Raw genomic sequence first — 24,759 nt, 5'->3', positions numbered from 1 at the left:
TCTCTGGGGTTGAGAGCCTCTTAAGTGGTCTCCCTGTCTCTAGCCAGGAGCCCCCCATCCAATCTATCTTTTACACTGCTACGAGAATGCTCATTCCAAAACAAAAATCTGAACATTTTAATTCAGCTTCTGACCCAAACCCCTCAAAGCCCATCTTCCCCTAGTACCTTGAGGATAAAGTTCGTATGTTTTGGTTTAATAGAAAAAGCCACTGAAAATACCAATCCTGCCTACCTTTCCTACAACTCTCACACATGCACCCTTTGCTCCAGCCAGGTAGTACCTTTAACATGCCATGTCGTCTCAGCCTCCATGCCTTTGCACTTGCTATTTGCTCTGATACGCCCCTTCCTTCCCTCACATAGTTGATTCCTCGTTCAAAGCCTCCAGGGAGCTTTTCCTGACACACTAATTCATAAGGCTAACTTGTATACTTGTGTAGTATCTTCTATAGAGTATTACCATCCAATACTATAATTGCAGATATATCTATTTCACTAGTTAGCAAGGTCCCTGAGGCCAGAAAATAAGTCTCATTTGATTTTGCAGAATCTAGCAGTGTCTGGCACATGTAACAGGCACTCAGAAAACATTTGTTGAGGGAGTTTAGTTTCACACCTATTAATTGATGTGCTTAAAGAACGTGTAGGTGGAGAGAGCCTATACATGTTATTATGTGAAAAGGGCAGCATGCACAATAAGATTTCACTGTTGTTTAAAAAACATAAAGCTATTGAAAGGAAACAAGAATTATGGAGCTAAAGCCAGTTCAGGATTGGAGGTAGCGAGTGAATATGTCAACTGAGAATAGCCAAAGGACAAAACCCAGAAAAACAGCAACATTTTAGGGGGTGGAAGAGGAAGAGACAGCAGGGATATAGGAAGAGAACAAGGAAAAACAGAACCATGGAAAGCTGAGAGGAGTATGTTTAGAGTAAGGAAAAATTAGTGTCAAATACTATAGAGCCAGTGAAATCCCAGGAAAATACTGTTGAGCAGATGGACATTTTAGGTTCTATTTGTTTACATCACCCTTGCCTTGCTGAATACACAAGCAGCACAGGGACAGCTCAGAGTAATATTTTGCATTCCGCTTCTTAGGTTAAAACTAGTTATATTTAACCTTCCAGCTCTGAAACCAAATGAAAATCATTAAGATATTTTAAACACCTGACACTGGGATAAAACATTTATTAAACCAAGAAGATGGAAAAATGAAAATATTTCAATATCTTTTTTCTTTCCTTAATTATCTTTAATTCAGGTGTCCGTTACTATTATTATTTTTAAAATATCTAACATGGATTTGAGGGGAGGGAATTTTTTTATTTAAGTTTACATTAGTATAGTAGCTTGAGTAATATTAGTTACTGTCTGACAATCTTTAAACATCACAATTTTTCATTTAACAATTCTAATAGAAAAAAACCCTCAGTTCTAATGCATCTCAATTTTAAATGCTTTCATGTACCTGTAATATCTGATAAACAATAAGGTACTTTATGGTAAAAAATCATAGTATGTAACAATAGTAACCATAAAATAATAAACATACCCCTGTATCTGTATCAGATTTTGATGAATTTAGACTTTCCTGAGAAGGTGATGGGGATACACGTCCTAAAACAACATAATAATTGTAAAAAGGCACGTATATATACAAGTGTACACACACACACACACACATCAATCAGAAATAATAATAAAGTAACACCTATTTAAAAGTCATAGAATACATCATTCTGGAAAAATACATTTTTCTAAACAAGCGAAGTGTTAACTCTTATGCACCAAAATATTTGTTTTTATCATTTTTATATAAAATATTTATAAAATGGCTTAACCACTTCCCCAATTTAAAAAAATACTGTTAAGTCCTCATTATTCATCGTGAAGACATTCTTGCCAATCGTAACAGATAGGAAGATGAATACAGGGGCAGGAAGGGTCTGGGCTGGGGTAAGTCTCAATGGCCACTGAAAATAGTCTTTCTGCTCCAGGCAGGTCAATAAATGTATAATAAACATAGTTTTACTTTTTGTCAACTCATCATCATCTTGAATTATGTATTATAACATATTGCAAACAACCCCATGGGGCTACTAAAGTATATGGGCCTCGCTGGCCAGTTTAGTGGCCCTCCCTAGATTTCTATGTTCCTCAAACTGCTGCTTCAACTACAGTCTATACTCCTGCCCATACTACCTCTATTCTCCTTTCTCTCATCCCTTAACTTCTGTGTTCAGCCTTGGATGATTGGGTGGTGAGGGGTTTGTGGAGAAAATGTACTGCAGTTAAATAATGACAATAATTACAAGAAAAGAATCCCATATACTTAAAGCTCCTATTTACATCAATTTTACACACTTTGCTGATAACACAATACAGAAATATTTTACATAGTTGTAATCGTTGCGTATACACATCATGTTCTGGGGTTTCTCTTTTCCATTTAACCTAGTTTCATATACCCTTTGATGTACTGACAAATCACATTTACTTTCCATGGCTATGTTTCCTTAATCATTCTTTACTTACTGGATGTAAACATTATTCTCATTCTTTTTCTAGATTAATCAGATATTTCATTTTAACCTAAGATAGAACTGAAAGTTACCAGGGGAAACCAAATAACTTTGTTCTCGGTAGTTGATGAATTTAACTCTGCGGTACACCTAAAAAGAGATAAAGTCAAAAACTTTGTGGTAGCTTTTTTCACTGGGTTTAGATGCTTTTTGCTGTTGACTTCTGTTTTAAGTTTGTGGCTTTTATGGAAAGTAGTGCTTGCTGCAAATGATTGCCAGATAAGAGGGTATCATTATACCTAAAATGTAAAAATGCCAGATGTCTCCAGATTTTTTAAAACCCACCAATAAATGAAAAATACCTTCAGTATTGTATTTCATCCGCATATTGTTGAAATAGTCGAAAGCATTTTTTAAAGCCCATATTCTTACTACATTGTCTTGTCCAGCTGAGGCAAGTAATCTGCCACAGTGAGAAAATTTCATGGTCCAAACAGCTCCCTGTGAAAACAAAGGAAGGTTCAAAGTTATTACTTTAGAAGTTGAGACATTGTTTTTAAGCCAAAGAAAAAAATTATGCCAAATTACACATACAGTAAATCCCCTACATATGAACAACTTCCATTCCGAGAGTGCGTTTGTAAAACGTCAGCCTAGGTACCCAACTAACACAATCAACCATACAGTACTGTACTGTAATAGGTTTATAATACTTTTCACACAAATAATACATAAAAAACAAACACAAAAAATAAAGAAAACATTTAAAATCTTACAGTACAGTACACCTTGAAAAGCATAGTACAGTACCAGCTACATCACCGCTGCTTTTACGCCTGTTTCCAGACATCATGGGCTTGAAATAAAGATACTGTACTACTGTACTCTATACAGTACTGTAAAGTACACAAAAGCACAACCACTTGTAGAGGATGCACACACGTGACAATGTACACCAGACACGTGAACTAACTTACGTGACTAGACATGTGAACGCACGTTCGCGTCTTTGAAAGTTCACAACAAGGGTCGTATGTAAGGGGACTTACTATACACTAAGATAATGCTCACATAACTAACACCACTTAAGGCCAATAGTCCAATGATGCTATAATACCACAAAAAGGGACTTTTAGAAGAGAGGGAAAAGACAGTTGCAGTTTGCATAATCTAAACTAACAACTTCAGGCTTCCCTGGTGGCACAATGGTTAGGTATCCGCCTGCCAGTGCAAGGGACATGGGTTCGAGCCCTGGTCCGGGAGGACCCCGCATGCCATGGAGCAGCTAAGCCCGTGCGCCACAACTACTGAGCCTGCGCTCTAGAGCCGATGAGCCACAACTACTGAAGCCTGTGCGCCTAGAGCCCGGGCACCGCAACAGGAGAAGCCACTGCAATGAGAAGCCTGTGCACTCAACGAAGAGTAGTCCCCGCTCGATGCAACTGGAGAGGGCACACGTGCAGCAGCGAAGGCCGAACGCAGCCAAAAATAAAACAAAACAAAACAAAATTTATAAAAAAATAAAAATAAACTACTTCAAGACCCAAAACCTTGTCCACATATTAATGGAAATGGGAGATCTGAGGTGGCCAGAAACCTTCATTGCAAAAGAACAAATCCTAGTCTGGGATCTCAGTCTTCTAGCTGAACATGAGGGCGAGTGGGATAGGAGGGGGCACAGACCTCAGAACAGCAATAACAACTCCTGACCAGGACTGAGGGAAGAATAAGGCCCAGCTTAGCAGTGACCCTCACAGCACTGGTTATTTAGAAGTGTTGGAATGGTATGGTCTCATTCTATTTTTCTCCCCAGAAAAAAGGTTTTGCAGCATATGGCTAAAATTCCCAGATAGACAGTACTAAGAACAGTGCGGAAGTGTGTGTGTGTGTGTGTGTGTGTGTGTGAGTGGCGGGGGGGGGGGCAGGCATGGTAAAGAATGTGAACACTTAAATTGGAAAGGCCAAATCCTATTACAATAAATACTGTTATAACCACTGTTATAACACACATCTATGCAGGTCAAAAAGATCATCCAAGTTAAAGGTAACAGTTTATTTACTGGAATAACATTCATTTCCACAAAATTCAAGTATGTTAAGAAATTTGTCATTTGGAGCCTACTTCAATGATATTTACTTAAAACTGGAAATAATGAAAGAGAACCAATACAGTACAAGGAAATTCATCAGATTCCTTAAGGAAGTTATTATAATCAATTGAAACTTTTTTTTTTTTTTTTTTGGCGGTACGCGGGCCTCTCACTGCTGTGGCCTCTCCCGTTGCGGAGCACAGGCTCCGGACGTGCAGGCTCAGCGGCCATGGCTCATGGGCCCAGCCGCTCCGCGGCATGTGGGATCTTCCTGGACCGGGGCATGAACCCGCATCCCCTGCATCGGCAGGTGGACTCTCAGCCACTGCACCACCAGGGAAGCCCTCAATTGAACCTTTTTAAAAAATTTATTTAAGTATAGTTGATTTACAATGTTGTGTTAATTTCTGCTGTACAGCACAGTGATTCAGTTATACATACTTTTTCATATTCTTTCCCATTATAGTTTATCACAGGATATTGAATATAGTTCCCTGTGCTATACAACTCAAATGTTTTATGTGTAGATTATAAGCACCAAAGTAAATTCAAATCTGGCTGCCAACTGATATGTGTAAGCCAACTTTTAGATTTAAAATCTAAATAGATAAGTAGATTCCCTGATCAAAGACCAACAGTATCACTTACCCAGTTCTGAGTTTATTACTGCCTTCCCTGCGTTCCTAGCATTTTCAGGGGGTAACTGTAATGTATTTGTGAACTTTATATCTACTTTGGTACATTTTAACTCTGATAGACGACTTGTACCTCTACCTCTCTCCTTGTTCTGTCACTTTACAAAATATATTGAGCTTTGAAATATTTGTATAAATTATTTAAAATATACCAGGGAGCATTTTAAACATTGTTCAAAGTGACAGATCACCCTTAACTGCTTTAAAGTTTGGTACCTTTCTCTGGTAAAAGAAAGTTTGCATAGCTTTCTTAATAATACAGGCCTAGAGTTTACTTATTCAATAGGTCACTTCTTGAACAATCATTCAGAGACAGACTTTGCATTACCTATTCATTAAATCATATTATTATCAATTCACTTTTCATGGCTCAGGCTAGCAAAATTACATACATAAGACATCAGCTTTATAGAAACCAAGGTATTTCTCTCAATGAAAACAGAATCAATCCTGAAAAATAAAAAGGTTGCTTACCATATGTTCACCACTAAGATCTTGTACCACTTTGATCTGATCAAAATCATAAGGTCCTTTGAAGCCATGTGCTGCTTTGAATTTAACTGGTCTTGTGTATGGCATTCCTTCATCATCACTTGATGAAGGATCATCTTGATCAGTATGAAACACTGAACAGAAAAGCAATAGAAATCATCACTAGCTAATATAGATAACCCTACTGTCGTATTTTCATATCTACTGCTTACCAAGAAAATTCATTAATTGGAAAAGCAAAATCTGTCTATTACTAAACAGCATATTGGTTAGCAGCATGGAGTCTGGTACCAGATTGCCTGGGTCCAAATCCAGCTCTGCCATTTATTATCTGTGTGACTATGGGCAAGGTATTTGACCTTTTTGTGCCTCAGTTTTCTCATCTATAAAATGGGGATAATAATGGTCCTTACCTCATAGAGTTTTTAAGAGGATTAAATGAGTTAACACAGGTGAAAGTGCTTGGAACAGTGTCTGGCACAGAATAAATACTATATAAGTGTTTATTAAATAAAACAAATGAGCACAATTATAACAAAGGCATAGGAAGTTAAGGTGTGGAAATTCAGAAAATTTACCTAATTTTGAGAATATTTATAAACACTAAATAGCCTTACAAAACGAATTTACAACTGATTACTGAACACTCAACTCTTCCAGGTTGCTAGTCACAAAGTATGTACAAATTCATGTTTAAGATGCATAAATTCATTTTTCTTCCCACTCATAAAACTGACAGTGAGAGTAACATGATTTATTGAAATACTAAGATATTAGCTATTAAGGTTTATTACTTTCAATAAAATAGAATGCTTCTTACAAGCTACAGGCTAAATTTAAATGATTACAAATCAATTAAGTATTCAGTTGAAATGTTCTGTTTCACTTACCTTCGTCTCTAACACTTTTAACTTTATTTACAGCACGTTCGCCGTATTCCTCAGCAAGGTGCTTTGCTCTCTTTACTGATTTTCCTAGGAACTTCTTTAGTTGAGTCCTTAACAAAAATACCAAAAAAAGAAAAAAACCAAAAATCCCAACCCAAATTACTTCTTATTAACTCAACTAATTGTAAAAGTTCAACAATTCACAGATAATCTCATGAGCTGTGACTGGTAAAGTGTATCATTTTGAAATAACTCCTTTTTTATATACATAGTAGGTCTTTGAGTTCCCAAATCCCTTGTTCTATGGAATAAATATACTCAAATCAATATGGCTACAAAGGAAATATAGGCAGTTCCCCCCAATGTATAATATCATATCCTCTAGAGCACTAGTTTTCAGTGGTGGATAATGATCACTTGGTGGGAACGGAGTGGGAGGGGAGTGTTTTAAAGTGCAGATACCTGGGCGCGTGGGCTTCACTAGTTGTGGCACGTGGGCTCAGTAGTTGTGGCTCGCGGGCTCTAGAGCACAGGCTCAGTCGTTGTGGCGCACGGGCTTAGTTGCTCCGCGGCATGTAGGATCTTCCCAGACCAGGACTCGAACCCGTGTCCCCTGCATTGGCAGGCGGATTCTTAACCACTGTGCCACCAGGGAAGCCCTAACTTCAGTTCTTGAAATGTACCAAGCTTTCAGTCACCTCAAAGCCTTTGGATGGGTGGTTATTTCTGCCTGGAACACTTCTCCCTTGGCTAATTTCTACTCATCTTTTAGGTCTCAGAACAAACAGCTCTCTTTTAAAAAAGCCCTCCTTGACTCTTTAGAACAGATTTTCCTGTTATACACACCCATAGCACCCCATATATTCTTCTATAGTAATTACTACAAACATAGTTAGATTTATCTGTGTAATTACATGTTTAGTGTCTGCTTCTCTTATTTAACTGGAAGCTCTATGAGGGCAGAGACTACGATTGTCTTCCTAACTATTTTATCTGCAGCACCAAACTCCCATGTCTAACTGACAGAAAGACTACAATATGCTACAACTGGTATTGATATGAAGAGATGTCCATTACATAATAGGTATTTTTTTTAAAGTCAATAAACTATAGACACAGTATAACTTCACTTTTGTGAGAAAAAAAATTCTATGGTGGGGACTTCCCTGGTGGCACAGTGGTTAAGAATCCACGTGCCAATGCAGGGGACATGGATTCAATCCCTGGTCCGGAGATCCCACATGCCACGGAGCAACTAAGCCCGTGCACCACAACTACTGAGACTGCACTCTAGAGCCCACGAGCCACAACTACTGAGCCCACGTGCCACAACTAGTGAAGCCCACGCGCCTAGAGCCTGTGCTCCACAACAAGAGAAGCCACCGCAATGAGAAGCCCACACATGACAAAGAAGAGTAGCCCCCGCTCGCCGCAACTAGAGAAAGCCCGCGCACAGCAATGAAGACCCAACGCAGCCAAAAATAAATAAATTTTAAAAAAATTCTATGGTGAACATACCTAAAGATTATTTCTGGGGGTGAGAGTATGAGAGGCTTTCATTTTCTTTTTTACCCATTTCTGTATTATTTTGATAATCATAAAACACAGATGATAAACCTTTTTCTTTTGGCCACACCACGCGGCTTGTGGGATCTTAGTTCCCTAACCGGGGATCAAACCCGGGCCCTCGGCAGTGAAAGTGCAGAGTGCTAACCACTGGACCGCCAGGGAATTCCCAGGTAAACCTTTTTTTTTGAGGTATAGTTGATTTATAATATTATATTAGTTTCAGGTGTATAATGTAGTGATTCAAACTTTTTATAGATTATACTCCACCTATGGTCAATTAATGTATGACAAAGGAGGCAAGAATATACACTGGAGAAACGACACTCTCTTCAATAAGTGGTGCTGGGAAAACTGGACAGCTACATGTAAAAGAATGAAATTAGAACATTTTCTAACACCATACACAAAAATAAACTCAAAATGGATTAAAGACCTAAATGTAAGACCAGATACTACAAAACTCTTAAAGGAAAACATAGGCAGAACACTCTGACATAAATCGCAGCAAGATCTTTTTGGATCCACCTCCTGCAGTAATGAAAATAAAAACAAAAATAAACAAATGGGACCCAATTAAACTTAAAAGCTTTTGCACAGCAAAGGAAACCATAAACAAAGAAAGCCCACAGAATGGGAGAAAATATTTGCAAACGAAGTGACAGACAAGGGATTCATTTCCAAAATATACAAAACAGCTCATGCAGCTCAATATCAAAAAAACCAAACAACCCAATCAAAAAATGGGCAGAAAATCTAAATAGACATTTCTCCAAAGAAGACATACAGATGGCCAAAAAGCACACGAAAAGATGCTCAACATCACTAATTATTAGAGAAATGCAAATCAAAACTACAATGAGGTATCACCTCACACCAGTCAGAATGGCCATCATCAGAAAGTCTACACACAATAAATGCTGGAGAGGGTGTGGAGAGAAGGGAACCCTCCTGCACTGTTGGTGGGAATGTAAATTGGTACAGTCACTATGGACAACAGTATGGAGGTTCCTTAAAAAACTAAAAGAACTACCATATGATCCAGCAATCCCACTTCTCTGGGCATATATCTGGAGAAAACCATACTTTGAAAAGATACATGCACCCCAATGTTCATACCAGCACTACTCACAATAGCCAAGACACGGAAGCAACCTAAATGTCCACTGACAGAGGAATGGATAAAGAAGATGTACATATATACAATGGAATATTACTCAGTCATAAAAAAAGAATGAAATACTGCCATTTGCAGTGACATGGACGGACCTAGAGGTTATCATACTAAGTGAAGTAAGTCAGACAGGGAAAGACAAATATCACACGATATCACTTACATGTGGAATCTAAAAACAAGGATACAAATGAACTTATTTACAAAAGAGAAACATACTCACAGACTTCGAAAATGAACTTACGGTTACCAAAGGGGAAAGGTGTGGGGGGGGATAAATTAGGAGTTTGGGATTATCATATACACACTACTATATATAAAATAGAGAATCAACAAGGATCTACTGTATAGCACAGGGAACTCTACTCAATATTGAGTAATAACCTATATGGGAAAAGAATCTGAAAAAGAATGGATATATGTATAACTGAATCACTTTGCTGTATACCAGTAAAATGAACATGCTATTGTAAATCAACTATACTCCAATATAAAATAAAAATCAAATTAAAGTTATTATAAAATAGTGGCTATATTCCCCATGCTGTACACTATATCCTTGTAGCTTATTTATTTTACACACAGTAGTTTGTACCTCTTAATTCCTTACCCCAGTCTTGCCTCCCCACCCTTCCCTCTCCCCACTGGTAACCACTAATTTGTTCTCTATATCTGTGCTACAGAAATTAAATACAGATATAGAGATTAAAAACAGATAAACCATTTTTAAAATCACAATAAGGTCCCTGCTACCTATAACTCTGAAGTTATATTTTCTGGTTAACTACAGGTTTAGTACTACTTTAAGCAAGGAAACATATTTTAATCATTTTGGATGAGAACATTTCTAAAATACATACTTTTGTGCCTTCTTTAATGGCACTTAATGCTCGATAAGTTTCTTTCTTTAATAAATAGGGTCAGTTACCATCTTTACTATTCTTTAATACATTCAAGGCTTTTCAAATGGATTGCAAGTGAGCCATAATATTGGTTCCCCTCTCAGCCTTCAAGGCAACAGGGTAGGGCCCAGAGAAACCAGAACCCTGGGCCAGTCTCTTTCGGCCATCAGCTGCCTCATCAGTTTACCCCAGGGTTCAGTGCAAATAATACCATGTTCTGTATGTCACAACATAAGAAGAAGTTGAAAGCACTGCCATGTGAAATGGTTGTGCAATGCGAGTCCTTTTTTATCATTTTCTGATTCCTCTCTTGCAATCAGAGTATTATGTGACATTCTTATGTGTTGATTTACATGTCAGTTTGCTGCTTCTATTTTGCTCTGAGATCAGATACCAGATAACCAGATTTTTAGAAATTATGTAAGAAGTAAGTATAAAGGCTTTGAATGAACCTGAGGAGCTTTTCTTTTAAAAAATAATGAGCTTTAGTGCATGGAGCAAGTGACATCTTTCCTGGATGTCTATATGTCTCCTGAACAATTCTAATTCTCCGGTTCCCGATAGTTGCCATTGCTAGAAGGCCAAGGTCCAGATAGCTGAGGTGTTATCATATACCTCCACTGTGGGCATACCTGCTCTAAAAAATCTCAATGCTTTCTTTGCTATACTTGCCACACTAGGAGAAGATCAGACTTGAGTGGAGAGCTCATTTTAGGCCTTAGACTGAATTATTGCCAATTAAGTGACTTGTGTATAATCAAGCAAAACATACATGTCCACCACTGTGCTAGATTTTTATAGGGGAAAAAGAAGAATGATGTGATCAAAATCCTTTTGCAACACATGGTCTAGTTGTTTAACATGTACTTATCTTATTTTTTAAAATCAGAAAACAGTTTAAGATAATATAAAATATAAACAGCAAATGTAAGTTATGTAGACAATAGGTGTCATTGAAATTGAGAACAGGAAAAACTTTACTATGTACTGGAGTAGTAAGGAAGAATCTCACGTAGTTGGGTTTAGAAAGACAAATACGATTTGGAGAGATGAGAAATGGAAAAAGCAACTTCAAGGACAATCATGTTCTTCTACCAACACTTCTGGCACCTACCATCAGAAAAATACAAGCATGATGCAAAATGTATCGATCATTTACTGTATGTCAGATGCTATAAAAATGACCAAGACAGCCTCAAGGAACTCATAATCCATTGCCCGAGGGCAGGGAGTGGTAGTGGTGGATGGACATATAAACTGGACAGAGTATAGATTTAAAATATGGCAGCTCTCATATATATATATATATATATATATATATATATATATATAAAATAAAAGCCTGAAATGAAGAAAAGGGATGTAATGTAACTCACGTTTTCTGTTTTAACCTTCCACCATCAGTATCTGTTTGTTGAGACTGTAACTTCTCTTCATCATCTGACTGTGCTGCGTCATTACTACAAGAAGAAGTAGTCATTTTATAAGAAGCCATTTCCCCTACACTTCTCAAAAATCTCTATGTGTACTTAGTATACAATTAGCTAATCACTGTAAGAAAAAAATGTTAACATGCTTTATATAAGTTTAATTTAAATGATGACCCTGAGAATTTAAAGACTTGAAAGATCATAGCGTAGAATCTTTAAGCAAGGTGCAATGTACAAAATGCAAACGAATGCAATTTAGGAATTTATGAAAAACCTAACACAAACAAGGCTTTTTGCTGGGCAAAACATGCTGCACAGAAATGACACATTAACTTATAAATATCTCCCTCCTTACTTACCAGGCACATCATGTGAAAGCTTTGCTTTCACCGAAATTATTTCTTAGTTCTACATACATCTCACAGTAAAGTCAATCACCTCACTCTAAAGACACTTTCTGATCCTAAAAAGACAATACAATTATTTATAAAATTTCTGATCCTTAAAGCGAGGTTTCAGAAGACCAGGCGTTTATCCCACATGGCTTTTTAGCTTCATGTGTTCTAATATTGTCTCTAGTATAATATTGGGTTGGCTGAAAAGTTTGTTTGGGTTTTCTGTAAGATGTCATAACAAAACCCAAACAAACTTTTTGGCCAATCCAATATAAATCATTTTAAAAGAAGACAAACCAAATACTATGAGATTTAAGATATATATATATTTTCCCCCAAGTAATTGTACAATCTTGAGAACAAAGCTGAATAAAGAAAATGTCACACACACACACACACACACACACACACACACACACACACACTCAGAGAAGAATATTATTCAGCCATAAAAAGGAAGGAAATCCAGCCATTTGTGACAACATGGATGGACCTTGGGAGCATTAAGCTAAATGAAATAAATCAGACAGAGAAAGACAAATACTTTATGATATCACTTATATGTGGAATCTTAAAAAACAAAGCTCATTTTAAAAAAGAGAGAGAAAAAAGTTTAAGAATACATACATTAACTAACTCTAATTTTAATTCTAACTTTAAAAACAGAAGACTGAATGAAACCAAATTAGGGACTCTCATAGTTCATAAACAGAGAACTTTTCACCACTCTGAATGAAATACTACAAATGATAAATAATAACATTAGGCCATACCTTACATATTCCTTAGTCCTTCTCATGATGTGTAGAGTGAGAGGATTAATACCTGTTGGCAGTTTCTCTTCTGCAAGACTCAAAGGTATTTCTTCTCCAGTATCCAGATTCTTAATCATTACACTGGCTAAAATTTCCTGAAGTAAAAAGTAACACCAAGAGTACCTATAATTTAATTATCTTTTTGAATCTACAAAATCCTCAAAAATTCAAGCTAAGAACTTTCTAGATACATTCAGTACTATGTACAATAATTTTTTTTTTTTTTTGCGGTACGCGGGCCCCTCACTGTTGTGGCCCCTCCCACTTGTACAATAATTTTTTAAACATTTTTAGTGAGATACAATTTCCACACCACAAAATGCACTCATTTAAAGCGTATAATTCAATGGTTCTGAGTACATTCACGGAGTTGTGCAATTATCACCATTATCTAAGTTTAGAACATTTCTACCTCCCCCAAAAGAAAGCATAAACCCATTAGCTGTCATGCTGTATTCCCCTCTCCTCCCAGTCCTTGGCAACCACGAATCTACTTTTTTTCTCTATGGATTTGCCTATTCTGGACATTTCATATAAATTAAATCATATGGTATGTAGTCTTTTGTGATTGGCTTCTTTCACTTAGCATCATCCTGTCAAGGTTCATCCATATTGCAGCATGTATCTCTTTCCTTTTAATTGCCAAAAAATAGTCCACATGGATGGATATACTACATTTTATTAATCCATTCATCAGTGTTGGACATTTGTGTCGTTTCCACACTTTCGCTAGCATGAACACCTATGTATATTTTTTGTGTGGATGTATGTTTTCCTTTCTCTTTGGTGTATACATAGGATTGGTATTGCTGGGTCATGGTAACTCGATGTTTAATATTTTGAGGAACTACCAAACCGTTTTCCAAAGTACAATAATTTTTTTAAATGTACTGTTTAAAAGAAACAAAAGTTAAGATTTTGCTTCAAAACTTCATTCTGAATAAATTGGCCAATAGATGTATACTAAATTTTAAGGTAAGAATTAAACATTGAGTCTGTATACACTGTACATAATCCAATATGTATAAAAACATATACCTATAATATCAAGTTTTTTTTAAGCCCACTTTCTATAAAACATAGGCCTTGCTTTCAATACACTTATTCCACCATATAATTATGTGAAAGGGCAAGTTTAAGTCAGAGTTCAAACTCCAGCATATTAAAAAAAAAAAACTAAGACAATCTTCAATTTTCATTTTTTCCTCTACATTATGATTTTTTTGCCTAACAGCAATAAAGCTAATTTTTTTAAATCATGGTAAAATATATATAATACAAAATTTACCATTTTAACCACTTTTAATTGTATAGTTCATCAGCATCAAGTACATTTACATTGTCATGCAACCATCATCACCATTCATCTCTAGAATTTTTTCATCTTCTCATCATGACCTCTATGTTTTATGTTTTCAAGAACCAAAAAATCTAATTATACCTCATCAGTAAGCTCTCTCCCAGAGTTGGATCTAGGTCTCTGAGGGCCCATCACTTCACCTGCTATTGTCTGCCCATCAGGTGCTTTTCCATTTTCCTGAAATTATAATTTTATAAACAGAAAGTAGACTGAATCAATTTCTATAAATATTCAATTATTCATTACCACACACAGTTCTAAAGAATTGCAGAATACAGATAATGGAGCCTACTGAAAATTTAAATGGAGCACTCCATTTCAGTCTTTTATTATTCCCAGCATGCTGAAAAACATTGGGTACCAAAAGTGTTGCTGCTCATGAAATAATGTCTGAGTAGTCTTGAAAGCAAATAAATGTTCTATTTGAACCTGGCCCAAAAGCAGTTCTCTACCAGTAAAATGCCAGCACTAATATTGCCATTAATCAGAGCTATACACATGGATATCCTGAGGGTAGGGGTTGGCAAACTTTTTCTGTAGAGCCAGATAGTAAATATTTTAAGCTTTTTGTTTCATATATAGTGTCTGTCGCATATTCTTTTTTTAAAAACAACCCTTTAAAAATATAAAGACCATTTTTAGCTTGGGGACCCTACAAAATCAGGCCACTGTTGACCTCTGCTCTAAGGCTCTGAAAAGACTATAGTGTCTTTTTGTGTGTGTATGTGCTTTGAATTTTATTCCAAGTTCCATTGGCCACAGAATCCTCGATTTAAAAATTTTTTTAATTTTATATTGAAGTATAGTTGATTAACAATGTTGTGTTAGTTTCAGGTGTACAGCAAAGTGATTCAGTTATACATATACATGTATCTCTTCTTTTTCAAGTTCTTTTCCCTTTGAGGTTATTACAGAATATTGAGCAGAGTTCCCTGTGCTGTACAGTAGGTCCTTGTTGATTATCTATTTTATATATAGTAGTGTGTATATGTTAATCCCAAACTCCCAATTTATCCCTCCCCCCACCTTTCCCCTTTGGTAACCATAAGTTTGTTTTCCAAGTCTGTATGTTTCTGTTTTGTAAATAAGTTCATTTGTATCATTTTTTTTTAAGATTCCGATATCATATGATATTTGTCTTTCTCTGTCTGACTTACTTCACTTAGTATGATAGTATCTCCCAGTCGGCTAACCTGCCCTAACCACATAAGTAACCCTCTTGAATCCCAGAATTTGACAGTGGCAGAAATTCATGTTATCAAGTCCTTTCTATTGCCTCATATATGGATACATAGCCTAGTGTATGAAGTTTTTTTTTCATGATTAGGAAAAGGAAATTATAAAAAATAAAAGTCCCCAATTTTGACCACTATAGGTCAGATAAATGAAGATTATAGTTGGTATTTATTAATAAATATTACATATAGCAGCATCTGTCACTTTTTGAATACCTACTACATGCCAGGTACTTGGCATACTCTAGCTCATTTCAACCTTGCAAGAAACCTTCAAGGAAGGTTTTCCCCTCATTTCATCAATGAGCCATCTCAGACTCAGATGTTAAATAGCTTGCCAGAATCAGCCAGCTACTTAAGTAGCAGAGCTAGACAAGGGATGTAAGGTAGCCAGGTTTTGGGGACAAGGAAATATTTGGCCTGGAGAAGAAAGAAGGTTCAACAATCAACAAACCAAAAGCAAAACCAAAACCAAAAGCAAAACCAAAACCAAAACAATCAACAAACCAGCCAGTTGCAGAAAGTTGAGAAAGCCTGTATCAAATATAACACAAATTCACCAACCTGGGCAGTAACTATTTTATCTCCACTGGTAGCACTTGCCAAATCAAGAGAAGGCTGAGAATCTTTGACTGTACTCTCTGAAGCCATGTTTGTAGTTAGGAGAGTATCAGATGTAATATTCTCTTTGGGAACTGCAATAATAACAACAACAACAACAACAACTAATATTTATATAAGACCTTATACATAGCTTGAAAAGTGCTTTAACCTTTATCTGGCTGATGCTTAGAACAATCCTCTGAGAAAAGTGGTTTTATTACTCTCGTTTTATATATGGGAAAACCAGGGTTCAAATATGTTAAATTCCTCAAGGCTACACAACTTACACATGAAGAGAACTAGGACTTGAATTCAAATCTGAAGTCTCCAAATTCTACGCTCTTTTCACTATGCCACACTGGCTCTCCAATGGTAACAGATTTGAAAGTCTCCTGAAATGTTTAATTACAGTAATGTAACAACACCAATGTAAACATTTTCATTTTCTATTACTCAAATAAGTTTTATAACTTGGTCATCAATGTTGTTATATACAGCATAAAGTGAAAAAAAAATCAGAAAGTTCAAGTTTCAACTCCAAGAACTCCCCGCAAAAATAGCTATTTCTCAATTAATACTTGCCATCTAGATCAGGTGCCTTAAGAGCCTCAAACTCCAATTCGCTTTTCTTTTTTCTTGGTGGTGGAGCAGGTCGAGATGGCGGTGGGGGTCTAGGAGGCGGGAAATTAGTTGGAGGAGGTGGGCGTGCTGGAACAGGCTTCTTTGTACTAGCTACTATATCAGGTTCTGGAGTAAGCTGTCTTGGTGGTTTGGCAGGAGCAACTTCTTCCACAACAGCAAAATCTTTAGTAGATAAGGAGTGTGAGGATGCAGGTTCTAGAACATCACTTTCTTTGACTTCCACTGCTTCCTTGTTCAACACTTCTGTTTCAGTTTCAGGCACATTAAGTTGTTGTTCAGTTGAACTTATTTCAGTTAACTTAGTGGTTTCATCTACTGGCTTGTCATATGTGTCATCAGAAGGAAAACATTTTTTTGATTCTAATTCAGTTTCTTCAGATACATCCTGACTCTCTGCCTTTTGGGAATCTTCCTGCAGTACTTGATCTACGGCTAACAATCCAGGTATATCTGTTCCAGCCATGATAGGACTGGCAGTAGCCTGATCAGACTGTCCTTTTCCTTTGGAATCCAAAGAGTCATCTTCCAGCTGTAGTACTTTCTGACTCTCTTCAATAATACTTTCAATAATCTGATGAAAGGTTAAAAAGCAGTTGAAAAAAAACAGTGAAGCTATTTACAAGAACAAAATAACAGCTAATCATTTATATAGTACTTACTATGTGCCAGGCAATGTTCTTAACACTTTACGTATTTTAATCTTTACAACAACCTTGTAAGATAGCACTCTTACTATCATCATTATACAGATGAGGGAACTAAGGCACAGAGGGACCAAGTGATTTGTCCAACGTCACAAAGCTAGTAAGTGATGAAGCTGGCATAAACGTAGGGAGTTTGGTTCCAGACACTGTACTCTTAACCATTATATAGGGAATCTGTGTTAGTACGTGTAATCACAAAAATTCAATCAACCCTGTAAAAGAAAGTTTAAACCTAAATTTACATTCAGATGCTTCATGTCATAGTTCATTTACATATTTATGCCAAGTTACTTGCCTGCTGGTTTGAGCCTAGTTAACAAAACTATGAGAATCAAAACCACCTTGTACAAGATTTCAAGTTGTTCAGCTCTGAACTCAAGCCTGACATGGAAAGCCAGCAGATGCAGGGAGATTAATGTTCTTAAACAGGCTACATCTAATCCCCTGTTCTGCAGAGAGATGGCAGGACCGTGAAAAGAGTTCAAATACCCACCTCATCTTGCCTTTTTTTCCCTTTTATTTCTTATCTACAGTTGAAAACTACAGGCAGCCTTTCTGCGTCTCCTACCAACATTTAGAAGAAAATATATTTTCTACCCGTCCTGTCATTATTAACACAATAAATCTCCCAGCCCACTCACTTATCTTTCCACCACGGAGACATGGATGACTTCTGCTTTCTCAATTCTTTGGCTCCAGAAAGTTAACAGAATGTGTTATGGAACTATCTTGATGTGGTTTACTACAAATTCATGCCAAGTTGAACTGGATATTAAGCCGTTCAATAATATTCATCCCTGATTTCCCAGCATATTCTACATATTAATTTTTCTCAATCTTCAAATTTTTATCCTAGACCTACCTTACTTTTACCAGAGAAATATTAACTAGAGTCCACCTAATTTGTCAATTAGGTAGTTTCTGAGCTCTGAGTACTTTAGCAATAACAGAAGCCAGATTACAGTAAATTTACGAATGAATAAGAGGTGAAGACAGGAACAGCGAGCACACTCTACGTTCTCAAAAAGCTTGGCTATACATGGAAGAGGGTGCAAGAAAATGATCCAGCATTTTTATAAGCCGAGGGGAAAGAGCCAATGGAAAGGAAGATAACAAGTTCTGGAGAAGAAAAGAAAGAAGGTCTGCTGTGTATCAGACCCAGTACACACATTTGCCATTTAATCTTTACACAGGCCTTGTGAGGGAGCTAGATTATCTCCCTTCTACAAAAGCAGGAATCTGAGGTAAAGGCATTAAGTATTTCGCCCAAGGTCCCACAGCTAGTAAACTACAAAGTCAAAACTGAAATCTGGGTTTTTCTCCAAAAAATCCAGTGTTCTTTATATTATATCATTCTACTTCGGACAGGAAAAAAAAAGAATACTAAATTCTCAGGAATGGCATGAAAAAGAGGTAAAAGATGACAACAAGTTTGCAGGTGAGGGAAGTGAGAGATGATGAAAAGGACTGAATTCAGGCTTCTTAGCCTCTAACACCTACATGCAGTGTGGGAAGCAAGGTTATCTGATGAAAGTAAGCAGATGCAGGTGGGCACAGTGAGCATGAGGTGAATGTAAAGGTTTCAAATAATCACTATGCAGAGTGAAAAGGCCTATGCCATCAGAGGGGTTAAAACAAGGTTGAAAATCTTAAACCTTCTCTAATCCCTTACCTGAGGACAATCTCTTCCTCTTCTGAACTCCTATCACTCTTACTGTTCATTATAATATGAACTAGAATATAAATACAGAGTAGTACACGAGCTAGCGCTATATAAATATTTTCTCCACACCTGGAAAACAAGGCCCGTGTTTTCTACCTCTTGATATGCCCCCATAGCACCTATTTACAGTACCTAGCCCTGTTTCCCCACCCCCGTTCTCTGCCGGGTTTCAGGAGGTAGCAAATGGGGAAAGAACAAGAGAACAGTGAGAATCAAGACTAACATAGAAATGATCATGCTAAAGCAACTGTTTCCTATCACCTCCCTGCTTCAAAAAAATCATTGCTTTCACAGCGACTGTAAAATAAAAACCAGATGTTTTAGTATGACATGAGAGGCATTCCCATAATCTGGCCCTAACTCTGGTCTCTAGACTCATCGTCAAACATTCTGCACATTCCTCATCTCCACGCCTTTGGTTATGCCTTTCCTCTTCCATCTCTGACTGCCCAAATCTTTTTTTTTTTTTTTTTTTTTTTTTTTGCGGTACGCGGGCCTCTCACTGTTGTGGCCTCTCCCGTTGCAGAGCACAGGCTCCGGACGCGCAGGCTCAGCAGCCAAGGCTCACGGGCCCAGCCGCTCCATGGCATGTGGGATCTTCCCGGACCGGGGCACGAACCCGTGTCCCCTGCATTGGCAGGCGGACTCTCAACCACTGCGCCACCAGGGAAGCCCCCTGCCCAAATCTTATCCATTCATCAAGAACCAGTTCAGATGCTACTTCCTCCTTCCCCATTCCTATCCTCGAGGAGAAAGTAAAGCCTCCCTTTGTGTTCTTATAAAGTTTGCAAGTCTACTTGAACACTTATTACACTCAGTTTTGTGTTTATCCAATTTTCTCTACTAAAATGTAAGCTACTGGGAACAGGGATTGTGTTATACCCTGATCCAGGGTGTAACTCCACGGCCTTTATCATTAATGTTGGATACTTAATTCACTTGAAAAGGCCAGAACTTACAAAGTAATACCTAGAGTCTTAAGACTCACTCTATGGCTCCATAGTGTTTACTACTTTTTCAGCTTCTAAACTCTCCTTAAAAATCACCTTTTTTTGGCTACTAACTATACTTACCCATTTGTATTTTATCCCAAGAAAAAAATTCTTAAAAAGGGAAAGAAAAGCTCTAGTGGAAAAACAGAAACTTTTCAAGTTTTCAACAATAAAAACGGCTAGATACATAATAATCCATTTGCTTGATGGAAGCTAATAGACCAAATGAAAACTGAGTATTAAAATCATGTAGAGGGCTTCCCTGGTGGCGCAGTGGTTGGGAGTCCGCCTGCCGATGCAGGGGACGTGGGTTTGTGCCCCGGTCCGGGAAGATCCCACATGCTGCGGAGCGGCTGGGCCCGTGAGCCACAGCCGCTGAGCCTGCGCGTCCGGAGCCTGTGTTCCGCAATGGGAGAGGCCACAGCAGTGAGAGGCCCACGTACCGCAAAAAAAAAAAAAAAAATCATGTAGAAATATGATAAAAATCAAAAAGTGTTAAGAGGAAAAGGTAGAATATAAAATTCTGTCAGAAACAAAACAACACCATCACCAACAAAATTCTATCTACACTACAAACAGGCCAAAAAAAAAAAAAAAGCAAATGAGTGAGAACCAGAAGGGAACGCCAAAAAATCAAGACAGCTGTTTGTTTGTGTAGAATTGTGGGACATTTCTGATTTAAAAAAAAAAAAAGGGTACCACTCTTGTTATCTCATTCATGCTGATACACAAAACCATTTTTCCCAAAAAGGAAATTTTTCTTTTTAAAGGAAAAAGTATGATCAATATTAAAATATGTAGTCCATTAGTTTCTAAATTCCATAAGGGTAGAACAATGAATCTACATTAGTGGTGATTTTGCCTGGTATCATTCCCCCAGACATTCAGTGATGTCTGGAGACATTTTTGGTTGTCAAGATGGGGTAGGGGTTGGTGGGGGGGGGGGCGGACGTTGACATCTAGTGAGTCAAAGCCAGGAATGCTGCTAAACATTCTACAATGTACAGAACAGTCTCTCCTTCCCCCCACAACAAAGAATTATTCACCCCAAAGGTGTTGCTGTTGAGAAACTCTGGGATAGAGGATGTGTCGTAGCATTGGTCTCTGGAAATCCACTCGCTAAACAGTGCCTGGGGCCCAGAAAACACTCAAAACTGGTATAAATGAACAGACACACACTGTTCTTTCTCCTTGGGTTTTATCCTGATACTGTGAATAACCCATTGCCAAAATTTTTATCTTATGCTCAGTCTCTTCCAGTAAACCAAACCCTGAAGCTTCATATGATCAATTCCTTAAAAGTTATCAAAGGTACTAGAAGAGTAATGACTTCTTGTAACCTCTAACTCCTCAAGACATTAGAATTTGCTGCACTGAGTTTTTCAGTACCTTTACCTCTTGGTACTAGCCTCAAGAGTAGCTATAGCTTACTCTAATAAAAATACAGGTATAAAAAATAAAAACACATTACAAAACATTTTTCAAAATACTGATTCAAGGATAAATTACCAATTAGTTCAATTACAAAATGCCTTCTAAAAAGCCTGATGCGCCTTCAATCACAAATTCAACAGATTCAGGAAGATTTACTGAACATCCACCGCGTACAGGGCACTATACTAAAAGAATATAAAAAATTTTCCACTTTAAATATACCATAAAAATATGACATCTGCTAAACTAATATTAACATTTTATCTTACAAACCTTTTTAGACACATCTTGCTTCAATTCTTGTACAGGGGACTCATTTCCAACTTTGTATGCAGAGTTCTCTGCTTCCTATTTCAAAAAGAAAAGAAACAAAGACCAAATATCTTTTCTTTAAAACTTTGTTTAAAATGGGTATAAATTAGAAATTACAACATTAATAAATCAAAGGCCCATAAAGAGCTTATATGTTTGTATACTGATAGATGCCCAGAGATTTTTATGCCAATTGGGACAATTTAATTTGCATAGGAAGGTTACCAATCAGCAATTTTCGATTTTTCTATTGTAACAGGATATTTTCCTTCACATGTACCCAACTTTTTAACATTAAAAAACTGTGCAGGAAGATAAGAACTACTAAGTACCTTTGTAGCTTAAAAAGATTAAGGACTTAAGCAAAGGGTTGAATTAGAATTGTTATTTTCCCCAAAGTATCCCTTCATAAATATGAATAAACACAAAAGTACATAATGAGGAAGACCATATTCAGAGAATCATTTTCTTAAAAACTCTATACACTTTAGATAAAAGGAATCAAGATTTAACCGGTATTAAATGAAGGCCCCAAAACAGTAACAGATGAAAAAAATTAAACCCACCAAAAATACATATATATCTACGTATACATTCATATACACATACGTACATATATATATATATTTGGGAGGTTAGAGAAGGTAAAATGGATGCTGCATTTCTGTTGGAAAAAAAATTCGGGTAAAGTAAGATAATCATACATTTGCAAATCTTAACACAATATTCTTTTCCATCTTAAGTTTTCTTTACATTTATAGAAGTACAGTAATTTGAATGCTACCACTAATACTGAGAAAAAAACTTTTCATAATTCTTGGTGTACATCACAGAGCTTGTCAGAAAGTCACTATAACCATTTTTGACAGATAAGTGACCTAAGATACATAAGGATGTATGTATGTATTAAGGTAGCAATTATACAAGTATCAGGACAGGCTCCAGTAATCTCTCTACTCCAGAGATTATTATAACGCTAAAGACTTAATAATGTGCTAGAGAAATTTCTGTAGGACTTCCAGTATCTTCAAGCTGAAAAGTTGTTTCATTGAATTCCTCCCAGCATTTGGGAAATACTACCAATTCTTATATAGATTCTTCTAGAGAAAAGTTGTTTCATGGAATTTGAAGTATTAGATAAAATCTAAACTCTACCACAGCCCATGAACACCTAACACGATATGGCTCCTGCCTACATCTTTGACATCTATATTTCTCACCTCCCTCTCCCATCACAACCACACAATTATACTTTGGCCAACTGGATGGTTCCTTACCATCCTTAGGGTCATATAGCTCAGGCATTATTACATCAGAAAAGCCTTCCCTGACCACCCTGAAATAGCCATCTTGACAAGATGAGAGAGAATTCTTGAAAGCTGATGATAATTAAGAACGGGTTAATGAATATTAGAGAAACACCTTCAACTGTCCTACAAATGAACTGTATTTACCCAATTACCCTCCAATAACTGTTCATTAGTAGGGAAATCAGAAGCACTGTACAACCTTAATTCCATGGATATTTTCCCCAAGTTAACCTAAGAAAAATACATAATAATAATTCCTGTACCTCAATTTCATTTGTTTTAATACTTACAAAGATCACAGACCCAAACTGGCTTCTATTTTATTTGGCTTTAACAAAACTCTCTTAGACTTTGAACTTTTGAAAGATATCAACTCCTATAAGGTAAACTGCTGTTAAGTCCTAGTTTTAAGGAGTGATATGGCACCTACCAGAGGATCTGATCTCTAGAGAGGTTAGTTGGAAGATTTCTTAGTAAAACCTGATTTAGTATATATAGTCATCTATGATTCTCTCTTTAGTGAGGTTTAAGGTCCAGGTCCTTCCCCTAGCACCTCGATCAGGCTTTGAGGATAAAGCAATGGAAGCCAAGCATGTGCCTACAGAAAACCAACACCAACTTAGCTAGACTTGAGACAGTCCTCAATTATTACCTTTTTCTGGAGATGGGCTGCCCCATTACTGTGGCACAGTACCTACTAAATCCCAGCTTCCCACCTAAATCCCAGCTTCCCACCTTTTAGGCCATTTCTCTAACTCCTACCTATCACAACCTCAGACACATGCTTTCTTAAAAGGTATGATAGAGCATTCAATTTCTAGCAATTCACACCACTGTTTCCCTCCATCTGTATTGGATATCAGAGAGCTGTCTGTACCCTCCTCATAGTATTCAGTTATAAGAACTGAGCTTTTTAATTTTAATAAGCACATCCAACAAAAGACCCAGTTTCACAAATCATTTGTACAAAAGTGATCTACACTCAAAGAAATCTTCATTATTATCTACTAAAGAACATTAAGCTAAAAATGTTAGTTACTAAAAAATTCAGGTCACTTCTGGTTTTTAGTAATGAGGAAGTAACTGTGTAATGAGTAATGAGTAATTAACTGTGACTAAAGGGAAATTTTAAAAAATGTTTGAGATGTGACCGCCACTCTTTTTTGCTGAGGAGAGAAAAAAAAAAACAAGAAACAAAAACCAGGAAACAACTCTTAAATAGTTGTCATATGCATCCATCCATTCCTATCAACACCATCCCTCTGTTGGAGTCTCATGTCTTGACATCCTAACCTCTTAATAGCTCTCTCTGCACTTAGTCTCTTTCCCCCGAACTTTCTTCCACCCTTCTACCACTTAACTTTTGTTAATTCCCCAGCAAAAAATCTTGTAAGACATATAAAAATTGACTTTAAATATCTTGCTTCAAAATTTTAAAGCCCAGATTTCTTAACCTGACATTCAAGGCTCATG

At 36.9% G+C, this 24,759-nt stretch overlaps 1 protein-coding gene across 3 annotated transcripts in view; it reads right to left on the bottom strand.

Annotated features, from left to right (window-relative positions):
- The window catches only part of WDR44 (WD repeat domain 44), an 81,109-nt gene that overhangs the window by 29,209 nt on the left and 27,141 nt on the right, over positions 1–24,759 (bottom strand). For 2 of the 3 annotated variants that reach the window (XM_027089623.1, XM_027089621.1), the window contains exons 3-12: positions 21,938–22,012; positions 16,752–17,382; positions 16,131–16,261; positions 14,413–14,508; positions 12,930–13,066; positions 11,708–11,791; positions 6,693–6,799; positions 5,785–5,936; positions 2,888–3,026; positions 1,556–1,620 (exon numbers count right to left, since the gene is read on the bottom strand). In XM_027089623.1, the coding sequence (XP_026945424.1) occupies positions 1,556–1,620; positions 2,888–3,026; positions 5,785–5,936; positions 6,693–6,799; positions 11,708–11,791; positions 12,930–13,066; positions 14,413–14,508; positions 16,131–16,261; positions 16,752–17,382; positions 21,938–22,012 (1,617 nt within the window). Of the gene's footprint in view, positions 1–1,555; positions 1,621–2,887; positions 3,027–5,784; positions 5,937–6,692; positions 6,800–11,707; positions 11,792–12,929; positions 13,067–14,412; positions 14,509–16,130; positions 16,262–16,751; positions 17,383–20,311; positions 20,435–21,937; positions 22,013–24,759 lie in introns of those variants that run through there. The other variant, XM_027089622.1, reaches the window with a different exon arrangement.

The sequence above is a fragment of the Aethalodelphis obliquidens genome, unplaced genomic scaffold (genome assembly GCF_003676395.1).
Source record: "Aethalodelphis obliquidens isolate GAN/ISIS:26980383/991018 unplaced genomic scaffold, ASM367639v1 scaffold66, whole genome shotgun sequence".
Classification (NCBI taxonomy): Eukaryota; Metazoa; Chordata; class Mammalia; order Artiodactyla; family Delphinidae; genus Aethalodelphis; species Aethalodelphis obliquidens.
This window is presented reverse-complemented; position numbering and strand designations above follow the sequence as displayed.